The following is a 27,711-nucleotide window of genomic DNA, read 5'->3' on the forward strand; positions in this document are numbered from 1 at the left end:
AAATGGAGGGATCTGAATTGGGGTGGTCATGATTAGCACCGAGACCATAAGTTGGACCTTTCCTGAGGAGGGCATAAGAGGAGAACACATGTGTTATATTTAAAATAGGTCCTTGCCATAAACTGTAAGGGTTAAAATGGTTGAAGATATAAATTGTAGTAGATATGAGTGGGTGAGTAAATTGTGACCGCAGGAAATATGTTTTCACTACAGTGTCTTGTTTTAAATCAATATTTAAGGTGGTCGCCAGGGAAATATTCCCAATTATGAAATATACCCAAGTCAACTGGGGTTATAGAGATTTTAATTAATAATACAATGAGGAATTAAAGAAAGAGAGAAGGAGAGAGAAAGGGAATTAATGAGAAAAGAATAGGCCGGCTCAGGGCAGTCCTTAATCACTCACCGTAAGATTTGTCCAAGCAAGGATTCAGAGGGACAGAGTCTCCCCAGAGGGAGTTCCAGCCAGAGTCAGCCTCCCTTGAGAGACCTCCTTAGAGATTGTCCTTCAAGAGATTCCTTCTCAAGAGATCCTCCTTAGAGCCTGTCTCTCAAGAGCTACTTCTCAAGAGATCTTGTCTCAAGAGATTCCTTTTTCTTATATAGGGGGTTTTCTCCTATGTCACCTCCCCTAAGTTCTTCCATCTACCAATCACCGTAGATGTTTTCCAAAGGACAGCCCATTCTGAATTCACACCTGAGTAGACTAATCCATTTAGTAATCCACACCTGAGTAGGCTAGAATCTCTGAGTAAGTTTTTTCCTCTTTGCTCCTTGTAAATTCACAAGTTGCCTGACCTTTATAGATACTTAGCATCCTATTGTATTAATTCTAAAAATAGGCATGGCTTAAGTATGGGTGTAAGCATTTCTCATTGTTCAGCAAGGAGTTTTCTCCCCTAAAGCAGTCCTAAGTAAGGGTGGAGTAGAGGTCCTCCCATTTCTGATCTAAGTAGAGTTCTCACATTTTAGATGGGGAATGGTCCCTAATAGGGAGTTGTCCCAATGGAGAATGCCCCAATGGGGAATTTTTTACATTCACAAGTCTGAGAAATTTCAAGATTCACACATGGAAGTCATAGGTCTGAGGGCACTGAGGAACTGGGAGGCCAGGGGGTCAGCAGTGTTTATTCAAGCCCCCAACTAATATCCTTTTCAAACCATTTCCCCTGGATCCTACCTTCTCTTCTAAATCTAAACAATTAAGCTATACTGAGATTAGGGGTCAACACTGTATGTTTCCCTCCATTCCTTGATCCCAACCTCCTCTCCTGGTTATATCTCTCACTAGCACGTAAATCTGATGGCAGTGACTCCTCGGCTATCTTCTACATGTCCTCCTTAGGGCCTTGAACCTGACACAGAGTCTCCCAGAAAAGCACGCCCACTTTGGAAGGTGTCCTACATCTTATGGAACACATCAACCCCTTTGTGTTAATTTTGGCTTTCACCTATCCATTTTTTTCCCCCCTCATTGAAAAGATTCACAAAGTGAAGACTATGAGGAGGAAAAGGACTGCCTATTCTTCCTTGGATAATGAAGCTAGCTTTGCCCCAATGTCTATTCCCCTACAATGTGGCAGCTTTAAAACTTAAGACTTTCCTGATAAAGACTTTCCTGATAGATGCAAGGTAATTTGGGAAGAAACTTACTTATTTCTTGCTCCTTTTCATTTTTCCTCTGAGTAATTTGTCTTTTCAATTTGTTCACCTCTGCCTGAAAAGATTCAACCATTCGCTCGCTCTTCTCTACATCTATGCACACTGCCTGGGGAAAAGGAAAACAAGAAAAATGAGGCCCCAGACCACAGAGGGACGCCCCACCTCCACTCCCTCAACAGCCATAGTCACATAGGCAAGCACACAGACACCTCACCAGGCCAAAGGACAGATGTGCAAAGTAGGCCAAGTGTCAACCATGGAAGTGGCAATACTTCCTTAATGGAGGCAGGATGACTTTTGTTCATCTGCTTAATCATGTTTTATTTTTTCCTTACATAATGAACAAGAAATAAATATCAAGGGGAACTTTTTCAGATTAGCCTACGACATGCTGCACCTTAAAGCCTCTAAAATGAACAATGTGGTTTCAATTCCACTTAACAATCCAAAATGATCAAAACAAATTTGTCAATATTTATGGAAAGTCTATGCCATGTTGGAAAAATGTCAAGTTTTTAAGCTGGCAGAAAACTAGATTAAGAGTTATTTGAGATTTAGGAGCTAGACAACTCCACCCATTAACAAATTCAGCATTACAGGCCCCATTTCCTAGTACCCCACTTTGCACCCTTTTGGATTCAGTTTGTGATAAAGGCAAAAGGAAATCTCGAATTCAGGGTAGAAAGGGATGCACATTTCACTGTGGACTTGGGACAAACTGCTGTTGGCTTGGCGACGTCCTCTTCCCAGAGAATGACACCAAGACCCAAACACTGACCTCAGCCCTGCCCCCAGGGGACCATGGGGATGGAAGAGAAGAGGAAGTCAATAATGCTGAGCCCTCTGTCCCAGGAGAACAGAAGCAATCACAGCTGTGCTGCCAGTCCCTGATCCAGGCCCTCCTGTGCTCTTTTTTCCATACTCTTCAGCACCAATCTGCTATTCTAGAACCTTCCTTTAGGTCTTCTTTTCAGAGTGACTCATAACTTTGGCCATATATAGCAGTAGTTAAATAAACTTCTGTCAACTTGCTAGAGAATGTCACCACCATTTATATATATATATCCATGGGAAAGGATAGTATAAATTCCTGTCAACCAACTTAGTCTTTCTTAGTACAGCCCACTGCTGATCTGAAGTCAACTGTTTACATGTAAAAACAAAGATTGTGCTGGAGCCTCGATGCATGAGTGCCTAATTTTCTGGTGGATGCTGAAGAGCTAATAGAAAGCAGTGATTTTCCAGCCCCCAATGTAAAATGTTGCTGCTGAGCAGAGCCATCTCAGCCCCAGTCTACCTCCAGCATTGTTACTCAAAGCAGAATCAGCTAGCCATCAGTGTTCTTTCTAGGCCTGTTTCCAGTTGAAGGATGAGTCCAGGTTCACAGATTTAGAACTGGAGGGGACCTTAGGAGCCACCAAACAGCCAGTTTATAGATTAGGAAACTGAGGCCAGAAATATATCAAACAGATCAAGTCCACTTGGAAATAGAAGAGGAAGATTTTTAACCTTGAAATTTCAGTTCATATTGTAAGCCTGTCAAACTGGCCTAGTGTCACCTCATCTGGGGATGGGGGGTCGGGGTGGAGAGCTTGTTTTTGCTTGTTGAGTATATTGTGACTATACTGTAAAAAGCACGCATGAAGTTAGAGGTTAAAATTCAAAGGCACTGCTTGTTTGTATTTTCAAAAGCTATTTTTAATCCTGCTTTCTCTCTGTACTCTTAAGTTCAAAATCAAAGGGCATATTCATCTACAGGAAAGGATTATTTAAAATTCAAGGTGCGCTGATCCCAGCCCCAAAGTTAACATTTCACAACAGTTATGAGTTACCTGAACTTTTTCCTGAAGCGCATTATACACCTGATAAATAGCCCTGATGTCCTTCATTACTCCATCTTTATCGAAAAAATCAGTACTAGGATAAATGCAAAGAAAAAAAAATATTGTTAGAAAGCTGTTGCTCCAATCCCCTCTTTAGCCTCTCCACAAAGGACAGTCTTGCCCTCCCACGCTCCTTCAGTGCCAAAGGCAGGGAACCTAAGGTGACTTATTACAGTAACAATGATAGAGCCACTGAATCCACTGATAAAAGGGGGGAAAGTGAAAGGACCAATTTTAGGATAAAAAATGAAAAGAGAAACCATCCAATTATTTTAGAGAATTTTCTATTGCATAGTCCTTATGAAATACTCATTCTATTCATATGCTTTATAGAATTTCTAAATAGTTTTGTTCTAAATGACACAAATGTTGATGATTATAATATGCTATACTTTCAATATGAGATTATTAAAATTTTTTAAATCACGGCGGACCAAAAAACTGCCTTAATTACTGGTTAATAAGAAAAAAGTATTCCTAAATTGTAATGAAACCAAATTTTATTTCAAATTAATTAACTGTACCTTATGTTATGTGAGATGAACTATCTCACTCTGGCTTTAAACTTACCCATGCTCTTTAATGACTTTGGCATAACTCTGAGAAGTGTTTGGCACTGAAGAAACTTTGTATTCTTGCTGGCTGGTATTGCCTAGGTTGGGGATAGTAAGCGATACCCTTTGATTATACCTGTAGGGAAATTTTAGAAAGGTTGACACGTAAACGGTTAAGTTTTTTCTCGAGCTCTGAGTTTAGCAATTACAATTTTATTCTTGGGCTATGTGAGAGAGCTGTATGAGACTCAAGAGAACCAAGAGAAGGACTCTCTCACCCACTTCTTCAGACAGCCTTATACTTCTCGGTCATTTTTTTCTTCTCTTAGAGTACTCTTCCAAAAATTCCTGCCCCGAGGCCTCCTCACTGCCTGACTCTGGGTGCTCCAAGGCCAAGCCACTTGAAGGGAAGCTCTAAAAGTTTTACCATGTTGCAAGACTTCCAATGACTGGTCTCACTGAACACCAAGAAGGGATTTTCACCAGCAGGCTGGCCCTGTGGTGATAGGACTCTGGCTAGGGTAACTTGTAAAACAAGGAAAACCACTAAACAGCCAGAATCTCTGCAGTAACATTGGCAGGCAAGACAAATGGTACCCAAAATAGGGAAACTTTTTTTTGTGTCATGCAGCCCTTCTCAGTCAATGCAGAAAATACAAAGGATGAGAAAGGAGATTAATTCTATTGAAATTCTATTGAAATATAGAATATAGAATTCAAGATGCAAGTTAACAGACCCCAGCTTAAGACCATCTGATCTGAAATCTTAAGCTTAATTCTTGGTCCTTTAAACATAAACTCCTTGTCCACTAGCCAGTGAGTACACACACTCCCAGACCAACAGGATTTCATACATGCTGACATTTTTGCTATCAGTGAAAATGGGGGGAAGGGGGCGGGGGGGGGGGCATGGGAAGGGACAGACTAGAAATTAAGTGATACGAGTTCATTAGGAAACTCCTAAACAAGTATACACTAAGAGGAGGTAAATTATGGAAAGATCCCCTCTATACCAAACTATTCACAGGTAGATTTTTGTCAGCAAAAACAAAAAGCTGGCAAGACCGTATGAATCCACTGACTATGGAATGGCTGAACAAATTGTGATGTATAAATCTGATATTATTATATTCTAAGAAATTATGAATTTTGGAGAAGGCAGAGAAACAGAGATATGTACAAGCTGAGCAGAATGAAGAAAGCAGGACCAGAAGAACCCAACTGATAATGACAATGAGACCATGAAAAAAGGCAGGAGGATGGAATACAAATGATGTTTCCAGATGAAACTGATGTCAACACATACTTCCCCTCCTTTGAGAAACTATTAATTCAGGAACCAGGACTCCAGAGGGCTGACGGTGATGCCAGTGCTACCCACTGACCCATCTGTTGTCAGATGCAGAGTAAGAGAGTGGGAGTCGCTCTAGCTTGACTGTGCTTATTTGCTACAAGGGCTTTTCCAATGGGTAGGGTGTGGGGAACAAATAGAAGCAGAAAAGATTTGGGCAGCAAAAACAGAAAGAGACAAAGAAAAAACAAGAGGAAGGAAGGGAAGGAGAGAGGGAGAGAGGGAGGGAGGGAGGAAACAGGAAGGGAAGGGAAGAAAGGAGGGATAAGAAGAGGGAGGATGGAAGGAAGGCCATCAAGGCATCTTTTAAAAAAATACAGAAAAGAGAAAGCCAGAAAGAAACACAAACAAGCAGGAAGCTTTGAAAGCTATAGGTCAAATTTATTATATACTTAAAAAGAAGAGCAAATCATACATAATAGATACTGCAGTTTCATGTACAATCTTATTTTTCAGTTCTACTTTATATGTGGAAATACCAATTTTATTTGGTGTTCAAATTCAGAATAAAAATAAGTGCATTAAAAACATACTTGTTCCAAATATTACATGTTCTGTCAGTTGCTGTCACTAGTTAAGATGTTTTTGTTTAAAATTTTTTAAGGGAGATTCCTTTGTGGATAGAATTGGAAAGTGACCATTGTTTCAAAAAGTATCTTAGTAAAATATTTATTTTAAAGATAAATTAAATTTGCAGCTAAGTGGAAGGATGGCTCATAGGCTCTCCTTAGATGAAGAAATGATCTCCTTAGATGAAGAAAAATTTGCTTTATTGTATATCTCAAAGCACCTAGATTTAGCATTTCATAGGATATTTATATAGTGTTCAAAATCAGACTATGCAAAAAGATCACTACACAAAAAATGACAGCATAAGAACCAATACCTGTTGCAGAAGGCTAAGAAAGAAATGGTCTCAGACAGCCCCCTCAAATGAAATCAACACTAGCTTTAATCTTTGATGGGCTGAAGAATGATGGCAAAAAATCTTTGGAAAATAAGGTTGGGGAGGAGGAATTGAGAGAGGCCAAAGGCTCACAGAGAAACAGGAACCTCATAAATTTTCTTCAAAAGAACCAGATGATCCTGGACCTGGTAAACATCAAACAAGAGCACAAAAAGTCCAATGACACTATATCAACAAAAAGGAAACAATGGAATGCCAATGAGTCATTTCCAAATTAGGTTTCTGCAAAAAGCTGGAGAGCTGATTGTTAGAGCAGACTAAAAGCAATGCCAAACAAGAAAAATGAAAATGAAAAGAAAAGAATACAATTAAGGCAACACTACCCTGACACATTTTTAAAAGCTACTGATATCCCCAAATAGGAAATGGATAAAAGACATTGACATAGACCAGCATCCTTATGGTGATATAAAAGTACAAAATAAAGAGACCAAAAAATCATCTCAGCCAAGTAGAAAGATCTAGCCACTAAGGACCCTAACTCAGACTAAAGACCCATTTATGTACTATCACGGTGGGCTATTTTGAACTGTGTAGTTTCATAAAAGTGAGAAGAAAAAGAGGAAAAGTTTGCAGAAATCTTGGCAAAAGATCTGACAAAATCAGATCATATCAAGGGCATTAAGGGTGAACATAGGCAAAAACAAATGGCCCAAAAAAGTGGGAACAATTAGTCCATATTTCTGTAATCGATTCATTTTTCTACTGATGCCAATGGAATCACCACTTTGAGATTCTAATATCACAGACATATGTGCTTCATGGGGAACTACAACTGGCACTAAAGATAATAAAGATGGGGAGATCTGTGGTGGAAACAACTTTTAGGGCACTGAGGTGAGGGAAATCTTGGAAAGCAGAGGGGACCAAAGACTTAGAAAAAATCATGGACAAAGAAAGGGCAATCAAGAAAATATTCATAACCGCCAATACCCATCTGTGACAAATTCTCATTGAGAATACACACATGCTTCCAAGGCATCCTCTATGAAGCCATAAGAGGAGGGAGACAAGCTTTTCCAAAGGCCACAGCAGACCACATCTCTACAGTCACACAATGGTCTGAAAGGTAGAGAACACAATATCCCACTGGCTTCCTATTTGTTGGTTATAAAAACCTATGTGACTTAGGAGAACAAAACGTCCCTGTGACATAAGCACAGAATCTTGAGAACAGAAGGAACCTAAAACCACCTAAGTCAACCTAATCCTAAAGAAAATCTGCTCTTCAAGGTACCTGTTCAGTGATCACCAAAGCCTTCTCTCTCCCAGGGCAGCCCATTCTTGCTTCATAGTTTTCTCTAGACTCCCTAAATGTAGCCAGGCCTAACTTTGCCTTTTTGCCTTTAAGGGTTCTCTTCCAACCAGGTGTCTCCCACACATGGATCAAAATGACAGGATCTTAGGATCACAGGTTTAGATAAGAAAAGGTCCTGCTGAAAGGATCCTTGTCGATCCTATTATACAGACAAAGAAACTGAGAACTAAAGAAATTAAGTAACTTGACCAATATCACACAAGTAGAAAGTAGTAGAACTGATTCACAGTAAGCTCCTTGAACATCAAATCCAACATAAGACTCTTTGAAAGATCTAACAAAAGATTATTCAATGACACTATTAATATTGAGGCAACACAGGCTTGCTAAAGATATTTACCAATGTTTTGGGACAATAGTCAAGGGCAAACTCCAAATGAAAGCACAATATTCCTAATTGATAGGTCCTGGAGATGCTCCTACATACCGATGACACTGATATGAATGCATAAAGCCCTAGCATATTGTAAGATTTCCCTCCTAACCCTAATCCCAACCCCTCCAATGAACAGACCTATAATTATTCACAAGAATATGGCTTAACTATTCACGTAGAAAAATAAAGTGGCTGAAGAATGCCTACGTCCAGAGTATGACATATAGTTGGACAGATAAGCCATCAACATGAACTTCTATCTCACAGACAATGAAATGGAGCCCGAATTGGAGGGACAGAGAAAGCGGAACTGCTTTTGGGAAACTTTACAGAACTTTAAAAGACCCAAAACAACGGTCTATCTGTTTAACATTAGTATTCCTCCAGTGATGGTATATTAGTCACCAAAGAATTGGAGATGTGAGTCACCCAGAGGACAGTGTACTGTATCCCATTACCAGGACAGAACTGGATCATAACAGATATCATCAGCAACAGGTATGACCAGAAAGGAGGTGGGTCAGTCATGGTAATGGAAGCAAGAGATATCAACAGAGTCACATTTTCCATTGGAAGTTATATCATGTTAACAGATACAAAGATCTTCCCAGTCTCCTTGGGGTATCTCTTGTAGAAGATTCAAACAAGAGAAATGCAAGAGATGAAAAAAGTTGAAAAGGGTTGCAATTTGCATCACTGCAAAGAGTACCTACCTATTTACTAATGAGATTCCCAAATCCATTCAAGATAAGCCAAGAACTGTAAGCTCCTAGTGGGGAAGAACTATCAATTTCCTCTATAATCTGAAGACTTGATTTATATCTATAATAGTTAAGGCTTTAACTGGTTGGGACTCATACCAATCGATGCTTATTTAATAATAATTATCAAGGGGGCAGCTGGGGGGCTCAGTGGATTGAGAGCCAGAACCAGAGATGGGAGGTCCTGGGTTCAAATCTGACCTCAGACACTTCTTAGCTATGTGACCCTGGGCAAGTCACTTGACCCTCATTGCCTAGCCCATACCTCTCTTCTGCCTTGGAACCAATACCTCGTACTGATTCTAAGACAGAAGGTAAGGGTTTGGGGGGGGGGGGGGGAAATGATCGTTTATGGGGCTTATTAACACTTACAAAAAACTTTACAGCTTTCCTCTCATTTCAACATAATCACATCCCTGTACAATGTAAATTTATCTTATTACATGTGGATTTCCTGAGCACAGGGAGATCTTGTGATTGTTTTGTTACCTTATCAGATTTAGTGAGATCTCATTCCTCCTCCCTGGATTCCCTAGGGCTACACCAACAGAACCCAGTCTCTAGTAGAGCCTTCATTAAGCTGGAAGAGCTTGTATGTGGCATCAGTGATGTGTGTCATTCAAAAACCAGCCTAGTTACATTTGGACAGGCTCATTACCAGGGTGGCCACAGGAACTCCTAATAGTGCCTGCTAAATTGCCAGGAAAGTGGAGGAAATAACAACACAAATGGTACTTCTGTCCAGGAGGAAATATCAACACCACTGAAATCAGAAATCCTTAAAATATTAAAGAAGTTTTGCTTTAACATGTTATCATGTTAAACCCTCATTAGCCAGCGGGTGGATCTTGTTTCTTAAATTGATGTTTTTAATTGTTAATCAGACACCACACAATATATATTTAGTAATGATAATGTATAGGATCTAATTTCTACCTATTTTTAAACAAGGAAACTTTTTTCCTTTCAAAATCCAAATAGTAAAAAATAAAAAATTTCTAACATTGAAATTTTAAAAACTGCTGGCACAATATCAACCCATCTAAATATCAGAACCTCTAAAATAATCAAAGCTTTTCTTGAATTATGGTCTAAAATGCATAATAGTACACATTCTCACAATGGATGTCACCAGGGGGCACAAGTTACTGGGAGGAAAACCTTTCTTCTTTACCTTCGGTTTGGTCTAAAAAGTACGTATTCTAAAGCATGAGTGGAATTATTTGCAGTGGAGATGAAGCTGACAAGGAGGAAAACGAGGTCAGGAGCTCCAAGAATGTGTGTCAGCTGTTTGTGGATGATCTGCTCTCTGTAGGACATCTGCTGTTGAGTGTTTCTCCTAAACCGGTACCATCCAATAACATTCTGCAACAAAAACAAAAGGAGGGAAGAGAGAAAGAATACTTAGCACCTATCATCTAGAATTCCTAAATCACTGAATTTAAGTCAGCAACTTTAGAGCACAACCTTCCTGACAGCAGCTTTAATTAGCACTGGTCTGAATTCAGAGTTATGGCAAGACACTGCTTTTTTAATGGTGAATGTCTTTGAAAATGTTTTTGAATAAAAACATATTTTTAAAAAGCGAAATGTGTTTTTAAGCCATTAGCTTAAAATGAGCAACTAAACTCAGATAATATTCTGATACTTTCATATAGAAGATTAGAAACCTAATGTTAACAAAATTTTTAAGGAGGGTTGGGTTAAAACTAGTAACATTGCATGGGAGACATTTACTGTCAATAACATTCACCAATTAACTGATGCCTGCACCATGTCATCCTTGCTTCTTCAATAATGAATCATTAGTATAGTAAGTGGAATCTGAAAATCACTCAATTAAGAAATAGCTGAAATATCTCCAATACACTTAATAAAAGTTTTCCCCTTGCTGTAGTTACCCTTGTTGACAATCCATAATCCCTGCTCACTGCTCCTTCATAACCAGAGGAGGCAGAAAGAAAATGCAAACCTTAAAAAAGTACCCATGAGAATTGAACTATAAAAACTTTGATTTCATATTCTCCACCTGCTTTCTTCCAGGAATGAAGTCTGCTGGTTTGAACTACAACAGGACATCACTATCAAGCAGATGAATTAAAGATCAAGGCATCCAATTAACTTACTTTTGGGTCATTGAAACTTATAAGTCAATGGCAGAGGGAGGAAGGGAGCCTCATAAAGTACCATATAGGATACAGAAATCTGTAAGTAAGCAAGCCCTGCGTCTATAGCCTGGGTCTATGCTTACATTGGATCGAAGACCAAAGGATGAATGGCAGAAAGGGAAAGTCTGTCCTGGTCCTATTCGAATAGCTGAATAAATGGCCTCCCTGACACACCAATCTCTCCTAGAGCTGCTAGATTGGTACTCCTGAAATCAGATCTAACCATATGCTCAAAAAGTTCCCACCGTCCCCCAAATAAAATAGAAACTCCATTTTGGGTACTTCCCATCTTTCACAATCTAGCTATAGCCTACATTTCCAGGCTTCTCATACATTACATCCCCACTTCATGCGCAATGAGCCCATTTGCTGTTCCTTCTACAGAACGTCTCACTTTCTCTTACCCTACTTTGTGTGTCCCACCCCATTCACTCCTGCCATGCGTGCAATGCTCTCCTTCCTCATTGCCATCTTTCTGCAGCCTTAGCTTCCTTGAAAGCTTAACTCAAAGGCAAGCTCCTTCAGGAGGCATTCCCTGATTCCCCCAGCAAATAAGGTTCTCCTCAATAAATGTTCTTGAATTGGCCTATATTTCTTTCTTTCTGTGCAGGCTATATCCTTCAATGAACTATCAGTCACATGAGGACAAGAATGTATCCTTTTTGTCTCCATCTACCCCTAGGTCCAAGCACAGTGACTGACTGGCTAAGTGGGACTTTATCAATTCTGGTAGAATGGTCACTGACACACTTCCTGGTGGCAGTTTCTTCAGAAACAATTGTGTTTTGCCCCAAGTACAATAGATATGTTAAGGAGAATTACATTTGAGGTTATTTGTATTACTCTTCCTGTAAAAGCATGAGACAAAATCCAAGGCTATACTAATTAGAAATTTATAGAATTTGGTGCTGGAAGAAACCTTAACGGTCATCTTGTTCAACGTCAAGGTTACATGGATATTCAAAAGAAGAGGCACGAACCCATCAATAAGCATTTACTAAAGAACTGCCCTGTGCCAGAGACTGCTAAGACAAGTCACACAATCCTTGCCTTTGAGGAGTTTCTATTCTCTATTTTTTTATTCTTCTAAAACTCTCACCTTCTTTCTTAGAATCAATATTGTGTATTGGTTCCAAGGCAGAAGAGGGGCAAAGAACAGGCATTGGAGATTAAGTGACTTGCTCAAAGTCCCACAGCTAAGAAGTATCTGAATCCAGATTTGAACCCAAGACCTCCCATCTCTAAACCTGGTGCACTATCTACTATCTAGTTTCCTCCTACATTCTCTCTTTGCACAAAAGCAGATCAAGAATCCACATAATGCATGCATGTGTGTACAAGGTTATGTCCAGGAACATAAGCAACTGGAGGGGCTTCTTCGTGTACTCTAGTCTCAGGTGATGTTGACCACAAACAATAAAGTAACATCAATTTTTAATAGCAAATTTCTCTAATAAAGGCCTCACTTCTCAAATATACGGGGGATCTGAGTCAGTTTTATAAAAAGAAGAGCCACTTCCTAAATGGTAAATGGTTAAAGGATAAGAATAGGAAATTTTCAGAAGAGGAAATCAAAGCTGTTTACAGTCATATGAAAAAATACTCTAAATCACTGATTAGAGAAATGTATATTAAAATAACTTTAAGATACTATCTCACACTCATCAGATTGGCTAAAATTATAGAAGGGCAAAATGACAAATGTTAGAGGAGAGGTGGAAAAATTGGGTCACTAATACACTGCTGGAAGAACTGTGAACTGATCCAATCATTTTGGGAAGTAATCTGGAATTATGCCCAAAGAGTTATAAACTGTATACCTTCTAATCCAGCAAAAGTCCTATCAGGTCTGTTTTTCAAGGTGATCAGAGAGAAAGAAAAGAATCTATATATGTTCTATAATATTTTATATTTATAATATAAATATAAAAACACATTTATAATAGCTCTCTTTGTGGTGGCAAAGTACTGGTCATTGAGGTGATGTCCGTCAACTGGCTGAATAAGTTGTGATATATGATTACGTTAGAATAATATTATTCTGTAAGAAATGATGAGCAGATTAATTTTAGAAAAATATGTAAAGACTTGAACAAAATAATGAAGAGTGAAATGAGAACCAAGAGATCATTGTATACAGCAACAGTAATACTGTTCAGAGTAAATGACTAAGCTATTCTAAGTTATATGAATATTCATTTAGTGGTAGTCTCTCAGTGACTGAGGATTGTCTTTGTGCGTTTTCAAATCAATGACAAAGAACCTATGAAGAAAGATGATTTCCACCTCCAAAGAAAAAACTGATATACAGAAATATATATTGTATGGTTTCACATACATAGTTGTGTCAAATGTTGGCCTTCTCTAGCAAGAGGTTGAGAAGAAAAGGAGGACAACAATTTGGAATATAAAATGTAACAAAATATAAATATACATATATAAATAATGTTAAAAATAAATGAGGAATAAATTTAAAGAATTTTCTAAAAACTGAAGATGGAGAAGTAAAGGCAGGGATTCACCTGAGTTCTCCCAAATTCCCTTCCAAATAAGCCCTAAAAACAAAACAAATTCTGGAATGGCAGAACCAACCAAAGGAAGGGGATGAAACTATTTTCTTCCCCAAGACAACTCAGAAGGTAGACAGAAAAGGTATGCAACACCCTGAAAGCCTGCACAGGCCCCAGGGGTGAACTGCGACAATTTCTGGAGCTCTCAGGTCACAAATGGCAAGGGAGCCAGACAACCAGTCAGAAGATTACAGGGGACATTTTGTTAACATTGGATACAGGACTCTTTTGCCTTACCCATACAGGGATCCAGGTTGCTGTGCCAGGAAAAGAAAGAGCACTAGCACACTAAAGTATATAGCTACAGGAGAGTGAGGACTGCTGATACAGTTCCAGGGAAAAAAGGAGTACTTATGGTAACTCAAAGACCAGAGCACAGGCCAGGAAAGCAATGACCACACTACTCCTTAGATCATAACAACTTACAAGAACTGAAAACTTATAGGCCACCTGAATTAACTCTGAAAATAGCAGCATGAAAAACAAAATTTGGAACAGTGCACTCTCCACCCCAGGAGTAGAACTCAACTTTAACATACACTTAGAATTAAAGAAATAGGTTGAAAAATGAACAAAACCCAAAAAGAATTTGATCGTATAAAATTACTATGGTGACAGGGAAGAGCAAAACATAATTTCAGAAAAAGACAACAATGACAAAATGGCTACCTGGAAAGTATCAAAGAAAAATGTAAAATGGTGTCAGTACAAAAAAATGAATTCCTGGATAAGTTCAAAAGTACTTTAAAAATCAAATAAGAAAGGTAAAAGAAAAATTATGAAAAGAAATGAGAGTGATGCAAGAAAACACTATGAAAAAAGAATCAATAGGTCAGTGAAGGAAGCATAAAACTGGAAACAGATATGCAAAACTTCACTGAAGAAAATGCCTTAAAAAGTAGAAATAACCAAATACAAAAGGAGGTACAAAAGCTCATTGAAAATTAGAACTGGACAAGTGGAAACTAATGGCTCCATCAGACATCAGAAACTTTTTTTTTTAATCAAAGAATGAAAAAGATAGAAGAAAATGTGAAATAATCTCATTGGAAAAGCAACTAACCTGGAAAATAGATCAAGGGCAGATTATTTAAGAAATAATGGACTATCTGAAACCCACAACTCCCTCCAAAGAGCCTAGACATATTTCAAGAAATTATTAAGTAAAACTACCCGGATATCTCAGAACTAGAAGATAAAATAGAAACTGAAAAAATCCATCAATCACCTGCTGAAAGAGATCCCAAAATGAAAACTGAAGTGAGCCTTATAGGCATATTCCAGGGCTCCCAGGTCAAGGAGAAAATATTGCAAGCAACTAGAAAGAAACAATTAAAATGTGGAGCCACAGTCAGGATTAACACAAGATTTAGCAGCTTCTACATCAAAGGATCAGAGGGCATAGAATATATTCCAGAGGGCAAAGAGGCTAGGATTACAACCAAGAATCACTCAGCAAAACTGAATATAATCTTTTAGGGCAAAAAAATTATATATTTAATGAAATAGAGAACTTTAAAGGATTCCTGATGAAAAGACCAGAGATGAACAGAAATTCTGATTTTTCAAATACCAGACTCAAGAGAAGCATAAAAAGGCAAATAAGAGAAATCAAAATGGAATCTATAAGGTTAAACTGTTTACATATTTACTTGAGAAGATGATACTTGTAACCCCTAAGAACTTTATCATTATTAGGGTAGTTAGAAGGTATATATATAAATGGAAGGTACAAGTGTGAGCTGATATTTAAAAATAACAAAATATGGGATGAGAAAGAGGAATTCACTAGGAAAAGGAAAAAGAAGTAGAATAGGGTAAGTTATTGTATTTTTTAAAAATTTTATTTAATTAGATGATTTGGAATATTTTTCCATGTTCACAAGACTCATGTTCTTTCCCTCCCCTCACCCCCTTTCCCATATCCGACGCATAATTCCACTGGGTTTAACATGTGTCAAGACCTATTTCCATATTATTAATATTTGCACTAGGGTGATCTTTTAGAGTCTACATTCCCACTCATAGCCTCATCGACCCATGTGATCAAGCAGTTGTTTTTCTTTTGTGTTTCTTTTCCCACAGTTCTTCATTTGGATGTGGATAGCATTCTTTCTCGAATGTCCCTCTAAATAGTTCTGGATCATAGCATTGCTACTAGTAGAGAAGTCCATTACATTTGATTTTACCACAGGGTATCAGTCTCTGTGTACATTGTTCTCTTGGTTCTACTCCTTTCATTCTGCATCAATTCCTAGAGGTCATTCCAGTTCACATAGAATTCCTCCAGTTCATTATTCTTTTGAGCACAATAGTATTCCATCACCAGCATATACCACAATTTGTTCAGCCATTCCCCAACTGAAGGGCGTCCCCTCATTTTCTAATTTTTTGCCACCACAAATAGCACAGCTATGAATATTCTTGTACAAGTTTTCCTTATTACCTCTGGTTAGAGCCAGCTGGCTAGAATCAGTGATAGAGAGTGAGCCTCACCAGCATGAAGACCTGGATTCAAGCTCCACCACACATAGTAACTGTGAGACAGAAAATTCCTTAATCTCTCCAGGCTCTAGGCAATGAGGACTTTCAGCAGCAAAAAAGGGGCCACCTTGAAGTGGCAATTTCCTCATTGTTGTCGCCACATGTCCAGTCCCCATCCCTGTCTATAAAAGAAGTCATGGTAGTTTTAAGTAGCAAAAGCCCAAGTCTTTAAGGCATTCTGGCCAGTGCAATTGTTCTTACAGTGTAAATCCGACCAAGAGCAGGGGCTTCAATAATTTTACTGTCCTTCATTTTAGCAGAGATCACTTTGTAATCTCCTTTAGACAGATCTAAAGTGTCTTGATAGGATGCCTCTCAAACACTGCATTTCAAAGTGTCTCTGAATGGGGTATCATATCTTCTATCAGTTCCTCTTGGTTTTTGTTACAGACCTACAGAAATGTTGCTTTTTGTAGAATCATTTTGTATCCACCCTCTTCAACCAAAGCTCCCATTTACATTCATTAGTGTGCTCATTTTGTGGGGCCTTCCGAGTCATGCCATCTGCAAATGGGGAATCATTTTACCTCTTCAACAATGTTTATGCCAACCTATGGCATGGGTGCCAAAAATGGCATGCAGAGCACTCTCTGTGGGCACTTGACCACCACCACCACCCTGCTGGTAGAGGGACTCAGGCAGGGCTGCTCCCTTCCCCCTTCTGTGCCTGAGAGCTGGAGGGGAATGGAGCATTTGGGCCACTCCCCTCCTCCTCTCTATACTTGCTGAGGAGATTGTTCACTTCACCCACCTCTTCATCCAGCAGCCCAATGGGAGCACTTTCTCCCTCCCCTGTGTGGGGTAAGGGGGGGGGGGGGGTAGAGTGTACCTAGCATGTGGCATGGGGGAGGGTCACAGCATGAAATGGGGGGGGATGACTGGGGGTAGGCATGATACTTGGGGAGGGGGGATTCTGTCTCTAAAAGGTTCCCCATCACTGGTTTATGCCTTTAATTTCTTGTCCTACTTTTACTAATGTTTTTAGAACAATTAAAAAAAAAAAAGAGGACATCATTGCTTTACTCCTGCGTTTATTAGAAACATTTCTGGTGTTTCTCTACACAAAGGATATTGGGTCTGGTTTTAGATATACACTTTTTCTCATGTTAAAAAAAAAAGCCTTCCGATGTCTATGGATTTGGGGCATAAATAAGAGTTCTATTTTGTCAAAGGCTTCTTTTGCATTAACTAGCATAGTCTTGGCTGTTTTGTTTTAGTGTGATTATATTGTCTAATAATCTTCCTAATCTATAGTCTTTTCTATAATCTTTCTAATGCTGAACTATCCCGGGCATAAACCCAATTTAGTTATAATGAATAATTTTGTAGATTTATTAGTATGATCTTTTTATTAGGGTTTTTAAAATGTTTCTATCAATAACAGCTAGTGATACTGGGTTCTAATTCTTTCCTTCTCTCCACTGTTTAGGTATTATAAGCATATTTATCTTGTGAAAGGAGTGATTTCTTCCTTACCTACTAAGAATAAGCAGCACAGAGGTATCTTTCATTTCTTTTCTCTCCTTCTCCCATCCATTTCTTCCTTCTTTTCTTTTTGTTATTCTTTCTCACAATAGCCCAGGACTATCAATAAGATACTACTGCGTTCCCCTAGTGGCAAAGTCCCAAGAAGACAGTGCCTGTCTCTGAGCCCATACAGAAAGACTTAGCCATCATCATCCCTCAGACACATAGACAGAAGGAAAGGCAAACGCGGCAGAAAGAATATGGGAGTTGGTTCTAGCTCTCCTGCTAGTGTAACCATGAGAAAGTAGGTGGCACATGGAGAGGAAGTAGACGTGAGTTGGATAACCCTAGGCAAGTCACTTGTTATTTCTAGGTCAGTTTTCTCATAGGTGAAATGGGGACAAGACTAATAGCAACTCCCTCCTAGGGCTACTGAAATGGGGTTCAAATGAAATAACCACAAGCCCTCAATGGGTCAGCTATTTTTCTTCCTCACAACCTCAGGGGCTAAAATAAGACAATCTCCTAGGGTTTTTAAAGCCCTAAACCTTAGTAGCAGTGACCCTGGGCTTCAGCTCTATAAGCTGTGGCCTACTAATAGGGCTTATGTACTAAGTCATCCATGGGTTTGGAGCTCCACTGGTAGAGGAGACAGGTTCCCCTACTGCTGAAGTCTTAGATCCTTGGTAGAGGCCCATAATCTCTGGTATGGTCATTGTACATCAATCAATTTATTAATGCAAAATAGTTACTATCCTAAGTAAGTATTCACATCAGACCATATCATGGACCATCTAGGTGGCTCAGTAGACAGAGCACCAGGCCTGGAGATGAGAGGTCCTGGGGGTTTAAATTTGGCCTTGAATACTTCCTAGTTGTGTGACTTTGGGCAAGTCATTTAACCCCAAATGCTAAGTCCTTACCATTCTTCTGCCATGGAATACTTAGTCTTGGGATTTGTGAGGAGAAAGACGAGAGTGTATTGTGAATGAGACTATTAAAGCCTATTGCAAGAGCTTTAGTTTACCTTCCACTTAATTGAGAGTAACAGGATAACTATGTCATTTACTCAGTGACATATGCAGAAAAGGGTGACCTCAAAGACCCCACAACCAACTTGAGGTGAGCATTAGACTATTATTCAAATTCACCTCTTAAAAGAGAAACACAACCAATTAACTAGCAATTTCACTGCTCAACTCCATTCTCATGGAGTTTGGGATGATCAGGGAAAATGGTATTCAAGGAGAAGAGGACTATTTTAGAGCTAAAGGAACGTTAGAGGTTTAATTCAGTGCCCTTAGGTAATAGCCCAAAGAATAAAACTTACCTTTCTTCGTTCTTTGAGAAGCCTGTCCAAACTCTCTTCATTAACTTTCCCCGCATAATCATAAAAGCTTTTAAGTTTAAGAAAGAAAGAAAATGTGAGAAATCCTTTACAATTTACTTCTCAAATGAACACACCTCATCAATTAGCACTACCCATGAACAAAACCATAGAAATGCTAACTTTCAAAACCTGGTGGCATTCAAATCAAAGGGTGGTTCAACTACGGAGTATGACCTCACCAAGTGCCAACTAACTATCTGGCACCCACCTACTCCTTGCTTCACCTCACCCCCTCTCCCTAGATCTCCCCACCGCAACGTCTCTGGTCAGTGACATTTTCCATCTCTGAAAAATGAAGCCCATCGTCTGCCCATATTGTATTTAAGAAATTGAATTGAAGCTGACTAAAGTTAGCATTGGTGGGTGGGGGAGGTGTCAAAAGGACAGGATGAGCTAAAACCAGAAAGGCTTGTGTTGCTGCCATTTTACTGGACAACTGTCAGGGCTGTGCGCCTGGGTGAAGGCAGAGTAAAGGCCCTGCTTCACTCTAGCATGAAGACTGGTCTGGCATGCTGACAAGAAAGCGATGTGGAGAATCCTTCTATGGTGTGCTTAGCATTACGGGTGGCAATCCCCTAAGGGACCACGAATGGAGGGAAGGGCTCCTACTCAGTTACTGTTACCAGCTGAAAGTCCCTTGTATCCATGCTCTGATCGAGACAGGATGGCCTGAATCGGACTCCGGCAACAAAAGTGGATCCCTGTTGTGGGTGACTCAAGGCACAGGGCAGCTCACTAAGTTCCAGTCCGGTTCTCTGCCCCTCAATGACTGGAGGTACTTTGAATCGACCTGTCCATGTACATGGGCTTCCCGCCAGCAGGGCGGCACTAAACTGAACTGGCACGTGGCAAATGGTCAGCTCAGTGGGAAAGAGGCAGCTTTTGCCATCCTGACCTGAACCCTCGAAGTCAGTGAGAAAAACTGTTGCTCCTTTCACACATTCCCTTAAGATACAAATTATCTGAAACGCTCTAATAATGGAGAGCATATTTTAACTTGCAGAACTCTTCGAAGGAAATTGCTACAGCTCACATAACTGTCACTGGACAATGAGTAGTTACAAAATAGACTATGCCCAAAGCTATATTTGCTGCTGGCTTTAAAAAGGAAAAACCCAACACGTGGAAGTGTCCCAGCTATTGAGCTCAGCTCGGGTTCAAGTCCAGACACTAGCCAGGAGCCCAGCGCTCCTCCAGTAACACCTTCCTGCCAGCTGTCAGGAGTTCCTGAATGGAATGGACAATGGGTAGCTCCCCAAAGAACCTACTCCACCAGGAGTGCCCATCCCCATGCCAGAGGGGAGCTCCTAGGCAAAATAAGAGGAAATATCATGGAAGCCGGGAGAGAAAAGCTCCAAGAACCTCCTGCCCAGGGACAGGCAGCCACACCAAGGATTCTCCACTGGGAGCTCTTCTCCATAGCCTAATGCCCCTACTTGGTACCTGCACCCTTTAGGCCAGTTACCTCCCTTCCTGGGCCTCAGCCTCCTCATCTGAGACAAAAGCCCATTTATTGAACTAAACAATCTAGAGGACCTTTTCAACTCTAAATTCTGTGACCTTACAACATGAGGTAAGGAATGTATAATCAAAGGGCTAATACAACTTTTGGGTCTAAAGGAGCACCACGGGCATTCTGCAGGCAGGGCTGTCCCCTGGCTCATCCAGTCTCCAGCCAAGGCAAGAGCTCTGACAGGCCCCAGAACATCTGGGGGAGCTGGAAGGAAGCCACACTGACAATATTGCTAGTCGAGTACAAGGTTAGCTTGGTGACCAGGTGACCGTGCCTTAGGGCTAGGAGTCATAGGTCAAGGTGTGGGCAAATATGTAGGCTATGGCAGCTGGGGAAGGAAATAGCTGGTCAAGACTGCTTAGTTGAAGTGGGCAAAGGCTGGAGGAGATGTTGACATGGCTAATGGGACTAGGGGTGTCTCAAGGCAGAGCAAGAGGCCTAGAAGGAAACTACCATAGACAGCTATTCGTTAGGGGGCAGGTGGGAAAACCAGGAAAGAGGCACTGGAGCAGAGGTTGGGCTGACATGGTGGCAAGGGGAATCTTCATGGGGAGGAGGCAGGGACCTTTTCATCTCTCACCCTCTTCCCTCTGGGTGTTTCTCACATTCTCTTCCATCTGCTTCTCTCTCCCTTCAAATGTCTCTAGGTCTCCTCCCTTCTCTTTCCCCATCTGTCTCTCCTTTAGCTGACCATAATATGGAACTGAAAATATGTAATAGATAAGACAAAGAAGTGTTATGTTCCTTCCTATTCATTTTAAAAGGTCAGGTCAATAAAATCCTATTTCAAAAACAAAAACAAAAAAACAAAATTATACCAAATTTTTACTTCTCTGTGGCACTAAACTGAATTGTTTCCCCCTTTATGGCTCAATAGTGCTGACAAAATAAAACTTCTTCACCTCCTTTAAAGATGATTCGAATCTTTCCCTGCCTGAAGGATCCCCTTCCTCCACCTCCAATAACCCTTCCTTCTGCGTGGGGACTTGAGGAAACCTTATCTATAAAAATGGTGGCCTAGGAGATCTAGCCCCACTCATCAAGACCATATGATGTGATGTGGTGGAAGGCCTCACATCTACCCTTGTTCTGTTACTCAACACAACCCTGAGCCCTTGAGGCCTCATTTTCTTCTTCTGGAAGAGGAGGTTAGATGGGTCTCTAAGGACCCTTCTACCTCTAACTCCTAGAACTCCATAATAACAGACAGGCCTCAACTCACCCAGTCTCTCTAATCAAACAGGCTTTAAATGGGGGCTCTGTGCTATCTAATATTATCTAATAATCAGATAACTTACCTAAAAAGCTTTGGACAAGGCTCATGATTATGGATTTCTGGAATTAGAAAAAAGATACAGTCACTTCAATTAGTCATAAAAGTCAAAAAATACTCAAGGCAACTAAAGAAAAGCCCAACATTCCTTCTGAATCCCAGTCTTGGGAAATGAAAAGAAGCATATTCTGTTTCCTCAGCACTAACAAAGGTTGCCTATCAAGGCAAATGGGGATTTTGGGCTGGTAGAACTGACAATAAGGACTTCAGAGCCTCTAAATGTATCCAAGGACAAGTCTATATACCACATTTTGTTTATTTATGGAGACAATAATACTGTTGCCTATGTGATCCCAGCATCATATTTTCAATGCAAAAAGTAACTGGGGGAGGGGAAAGGGCACAGCAGCTAGGCGGTACAGTGGTTAGACCACTAGGCTTGGAGAGGGAGGTCCTGGGTTCAAATTTGATCTCAGACTTTGCCTAGCTATGTGACACCAGGCAAGTCACTTAGCCCCCACTGCCTAGTCCTTACCCACTCTTCTGCCTTGGAACCAGTATGCAGTATTGATTCTAAGATAGAAGATAAGGGATTTAAAAAAACCAGTACTAAGGTGTTCAAATATTCATTTTTGTATTTGAGTCCACACTACCATTACTTTAACTTTCCATTTGCCTTGGTATACTGGCAGAAGCAATGCCTTTGAAGATGATAATGGGAGTAAGCATTTCTATCACACCTACTACATGCTAAATGCTTTTCAAACATTATCTCACTGGATCCTCATGACCCAATCAGAAAGTAGGAGCTGTTAGAGTTCCCATTTTCAGAGGAGGAAATTGAGGCAAAGAGAGGTTAAATGATTTGCCCAGCCACCCAACTAGTGTCTGAAACTGGGTTTGATCTCTGGTCTTCCTGGTTCCAGAGCCAGTGCTCTACCCATTGTGCCACCAGCTAGGTCTAAGTTGCAGCTTCACAGGATAGTAACTTTGGAGAAGTCACCTCACTGGGCCTCGATTTCCTCATCTCTATTTTGAAGGCACTGAACCACACAAAGTCAAAGTTTCTTTCTCCTTCCTATTTTCCGTAGTCCAGTGGTTACTGGCCTCCTTCAACAGATAGAAACTTTCAAGAGGACTGCAAGCAGGACTGTGCCTCAAAGGCTGTCGTTTAAGACTAAACCAAAAAATAGGAGGAAATGCTCACTTTGGAAGAAGGCATTTGTGAGGAAATCTGAAACAGTGGGCCTGATGTTATGACAGGGAAAAAAATGGATTCTTCATGCTGAAGGGATATTGATGAACCATCTCAGAGACAACTTGGGTCCCTGTGGAAACATTTATTTCCTAGACAGATCTTTTCTGACTTCAGAGTTCATTTGATTACTCAAAGTGAACTGACTTGCACCTTGTCAACAGGCTCAAGCTGTGTGCCCAAACGGCCACAATTCATTGCAGACATTCTACAGCGGAGTGACTCATCATTCATTCTTCAGAGCCAAACCCTCTGTGTTCAAGCTTGCAATTTAAGCTCAATCAAAATCAAACTAAGGTCCACTTCAGCTTCTCTGCTTTCTTTGAAAGTGCCCCAAAAGACTGTGTGTAAAAGTGTTGTTAATCCAGTTGTTTTTGTCCTCTTTGGCTAGGGCTGCAATGTTGCAGCTGTGCAAATTAATGAAGAAACAGCTAATTCTTTTAAGCCCAAATCATCATTTCCCATTGAAGCACTGCAGCATGCTGCCCCCTAAGCAGTGTAAAAATTACTTGAAAAATCAAGTTAATTAGCCAATTTTAAGCTGTAGTAGTGTTGTTGCACATTTCTGTCATAACTAGATAGGTCCATTAGTTCATTCATTAGTTCATTCCTTCTTTCTCCCTTACCCTCTGTCTTAGAATCAATATTCTGTACTGGCTCCAAGGCAGAAGAGAGGTAAAGACTAGAGGCTCAGTTCCAATTCTGGAAAACACAATGCTAAATAGACACTAACCACAGAGGAGTGATTTCAGGTGTGATAAAGCTTCCTGTGCTGATGGAACTGCAGCTACAGGCACTGAGAGCCCTCCACAATCTGAAACTTAGTTAATATTCCAATCCTATCTAATACTCTCCACAAAAAGAAAAATCTACTATTCCTAACTACAGTCCACTTCCCATCTTCAGGCCTTTGTTCATACTAGCTATGTTTGGAATATTCCTTCAGAGCGGTACCAGCTGAAACTAATCCATCCTTGAGTGATGGATTAATTAAGATCTTAAAACTTAAAAATCCTCCCCTATCTGAGGTCTTTTCTGATTTTCCACTCTCCCCCCAAACAAACACATTCACGCACGCACGCACGCACCCCCTTCCCCAACCCACATCTGGAAATGATCCTTCCCTCTCTTGAACTCTCCTAATATTTTCTTTGTACCTCTTCCAGGTTTTCAACTTTTATATTGTATATTTATTTTCAAGTTAGTTTCACATCTCCTCCTAGATGGTACATTTCTTGAGAAGAACCTTATCTTATCTTTACAGAACCCTTAGAACCTAGTACCACACCCACTCAGGCACTCAAAGGTCCCACTGTATAAAAAAAAAACTGAGAACCTCGAGGCCCCCCAAAATCATTCTCTAAATGGGTTAACTTGGGGCTCATTCAAATTGCAAGTTATATTGATTTGTTTTATTTAAAATAGATCCCAATAAATTAAAGAACTACCAGTTTTTTTGTCCTTCAGCCTCTATCCAATGTACACAGAGTAAGTGACACCGTCAAGAGAACAATGAGCTGGGAGCTAGGAAGACTTGAATGCAAATCCTTCCTCCAATACTTCCTAGTTATGTGATAAGTCACTTAATCTATCTCTGCTTCAGTTTCCTCATCTGTAAAATGAGGATAGCAACAGCACTGACCTCCCAGGACTGTCAGGATCAAATGGGACAACACAAGGAAAATGGTTCATAAACCTTAAAATGTTATACAAACTCTAGCTAATATGATTATTACTATTACATTTCTTTTAATTAGTCTTTCTCCATCTCTATAGTTCAGTGGGAAGTGAGAGAGAGAGAGAGAGAGAGAGAGAGAGAGAGAGAAGTGGCTACTCATTCAACTGTCACAGAAAAACGACATTTTCTATAGTTATTTGTAATTGACTGTATTTTTGCCTTTATCTCCCTAGCACATTAGCCTGGCACAGAGACCTATGAAATATTTGCTGACTATTATAATGCTTTGAAAACTGGCCAAAGTTAGCTAAATATTAACTAGAATTATTCAATCCTAATGATCCTAAGTACTCTTGATTGTGCTTTCCGTTAACTCAAAAAGTCTCCTGGGATATGCAAGAGCCCATCGGATGTGGACTCTCTCTTCAATAGTAAGGATCAGAACCTTTCCTTTCCTTTCCTGGCCATCCTATGGACTCTTGTCCACATCTTTTCATAAACCTCCCAAAGTGCCAGGGAACTTCTTCTAGATCCCCTGACAGGGATTAAGTACTAATGGAGTACATGGGCTGGCCACCAATTAATTATCCCTTCTCGCTCCGTGACCAGCTGTCTTTTTTTTTAAGGTCATGAAATTTCTTTGAGGATATGCTTCTCCTACATCTGCTTCCACTGGTGACAGGTCTCTCCACTGTCCTTTGGATAATACTAAATTTCAATTCTTCAGATATAAAGGTTTTCCATGATTCAGAGTCCCATATCACCAGATGATATGTGGCCTAAGAAGATGAGCATTTCTTTCAGGAAGAGCTTGGGATCATCAATAAAATACTGCAATTTCTCAAAGGCAACATAGCATCATCCCCTTGTTCAATGACGGGCTCAATTCATTTTCCATTTGCAGCAGCAATAGCAACCATCCTGAGGGAGAAACTTTAGTCTAAGTCATTCATTCAGCTGTTTACCAGCCTCAACAAGAGGCTATGCAGAAAGTTAAGTCAAACTCCCTCATGTCATTAAGACCCTCTTTGTCCAGAAAGTTAAGTCAAGCTCTGTCATTCGATGCAATCTGTGCAGTGTTACTCTCATAGATGAGGATACTCCATTCAGAACTACAAGGAGTCTTAGAGGTCCTGTAGTCAAAGTCTTTCCAAGTACACATGAGAAAACTGAGGACAAGAGAAATAAATCAACTTGGCCAAGGTTATACAAGTTGTAAATGATAATCCCAAGGTTCAAGCCCAGGGCTTCTAATTGCACACCCATTCCCTTCCACAGCATCGGGAGTCCTGGCCATCTCAACTGCAGCTGGGTTATTTCTAGAAGCCTAATGCTCCAAAGTAAAAATTGCAGGAGTTAAATAATCTGGAAATCTCCTATATGAACAGCTATTTCAAGTACACTGCACATAATGGCAGTCTTTATTTAAAAGATAAGATCTTGTGGAAATATATTTCATTTGACAGCACATTTATAACCAATATCAAATTGCTTACTGTTTCAGGGAGGAGGTAGAAGAGGGAGGGAGAGAATTTGGAACTCAAAATGTTAGAAAATTCATGCCAAAAAAATTTTACATGTAATTGGGAAAAAACAAAATATTAAAGGAAAAAAAAGCTAATATTCTGGCTGATTAAAAGTTCTATATCCTCTCCCATGTTCCCATAGCTCTCCTTGTTTTCTGAGAGGAGGTTTATAATAATTATCTAGTGGCATTTACAACTCCTTCAACCAAAAAATTCTGTCCATCCATTTTTTCCTTCCAAGTCTAAAAGTGCTATTATTCCTCCTTTTCAAAGAGATAGGTCTCACTAGCCTGGGACTAGAACTAAATCTCTGAGATGCCTTAATACTTGGAGAAGTAGGACTGGTTGTCTGTGTATGTCTATGAATGGCAGGAAGAGAGGAGAGAAGGGAAAGAGGGAGGAAGAGGAGGAAGAAAGACAGACTTGGGAAGTAACCAAAGTAAGCAGTATCTGAATATATGAGGGGGCTATATGAGATGAACAAAGAGACAATGAACCCTAGACTGTGTAAATTCTTGCAGAGAGAAGGGACAAGATCCAGAATAATTTCTACAAGAATGCCAATACTGTAAAAGTACACAACTAGGAGACTTAGGGACCCTGATCACTGCAGGGACCAACCAATGGCTACACATATCTCTAGAAGACCTCTGGGGAAGGACAATAAATATCTCTGAGGAAGCTCACTGGCTGTGCAGACTTACTTTGCTTAATCATCCACAGTTGTTTCAAAGGTTGGTTTTCTGTTGTTTTAAATGGAGGGAGGGAGAGGGAGGATCCAAAGGCCAATGGCCAAAAGGAAAAAAGAGAAGGGCTGTGGAAACATTTATAAGTGACAGCAAACATTCAGAAGGAAGCCCAAGCAAGCAGGATGTGTCTAAAAAGGACCAGATGAATTTCTTACATGTTCTTTTTTTTAAAAGAAGCAAACCGTAGAGAAAAGAGCATCCTAGCATTATAGACAACTCTCTTTTTGTGTTTCAGTTTACTTCTCAAATGCTTGTAGTTTGAATTTGTGTCTTATTTTGTTTTTGGTGTTTGATAAATTCAGAACAAAAAATTAAAATAAAAAAAAATACTCTTAAGAATGGGGCCTGTGAAGTGTCATCACTTTGCAGTTAGTTACTAGTTTCATGGGTTGTTAGAGCCAGAAGCACCTGAGAGACTCTTTAGTCAAAGCCCCCCTACTCCAGGTGAATTCACTGGGGCCCAGACCAGAAAGCAGAAATATCCCAGCCACAGTTGGGGGATTGGAAGAACGTGTAACATAGCCAGCGCACTGGGAACAATGCCAGAACAGGGATTCAGACTGGGGTTTGCTGTCTCCCAATCTGCAAAGACCTCTAGACCAGATTGTTCAGAAATAATGCAGAATCTCATGTCACAGTACAGTGAGGTCCCTTCACCAAGGCAGATGTACATGAGAAAGCTGCCCAAGGTCCCTCCCCAGGATCA

The 27,711-nt window shown here is 40.1% G+C and overlaps 1 protein-coding gene across 1 annotated transcript in view; it reads right to left on the bottom strand.

The window, feature by feature from the left end:
* ABRAXAS2 (abraxas 2, BRISC complex subunit) overlaps nucleotides 1-27,711 on the bottom strand; it is a 39,043-nt gene that overhangs the window by 6,795 nt on the left and 4,537 nt on the right. The window contains exons 3-8 of the mRNA XM_001363386.5: nucleotides 21,823-21,859; nucleotides 18,952-19,018; nucleotides 10,047-10,237; nucleotides 4,116-4,235; nucleotides 3,495-3,579; nucleotides 1,654-1,768 (exon numbers count right to left, since the gene is read on the bottom strand). Of these exons, the coding sequence (XP_001363423.2) occupies nucleotides 1,654-1,768; nucleotides 3,495-3,579; nucleotides 4,116-4,235; nucleotides 10,047-10,237; nucleotides 18,952-19,018; nucleotides 21,823-21,859 (615 nt within the window). The remainder of the gene's footprint in view (nucleotides 1-1,653; nucleotides 1,769-3,494; nucleotides 3,580-4,115; nucleotides 4,236-10,046; nucleotides 10,238-18,951; nucleotides 19,019-21,822; nucleotides 21,860-27,711) is intronic.

Source organism: Monodelphis domestica, chromosome 1 (genome assembly GCF_027887165.1).
Source record: "Monodelphis domestica isolate mMonDom1 chromosome 1, mMonDom1.pri, whole genome shotgun sequence".
Classification (NCBI taxonomy): domain Eukaryota; kingdom Metazoa; phylum Chordata; class Mammalia; order Didelphimorphia; family Didelphidae; genus Monodelphis; species Monodelphis domestica.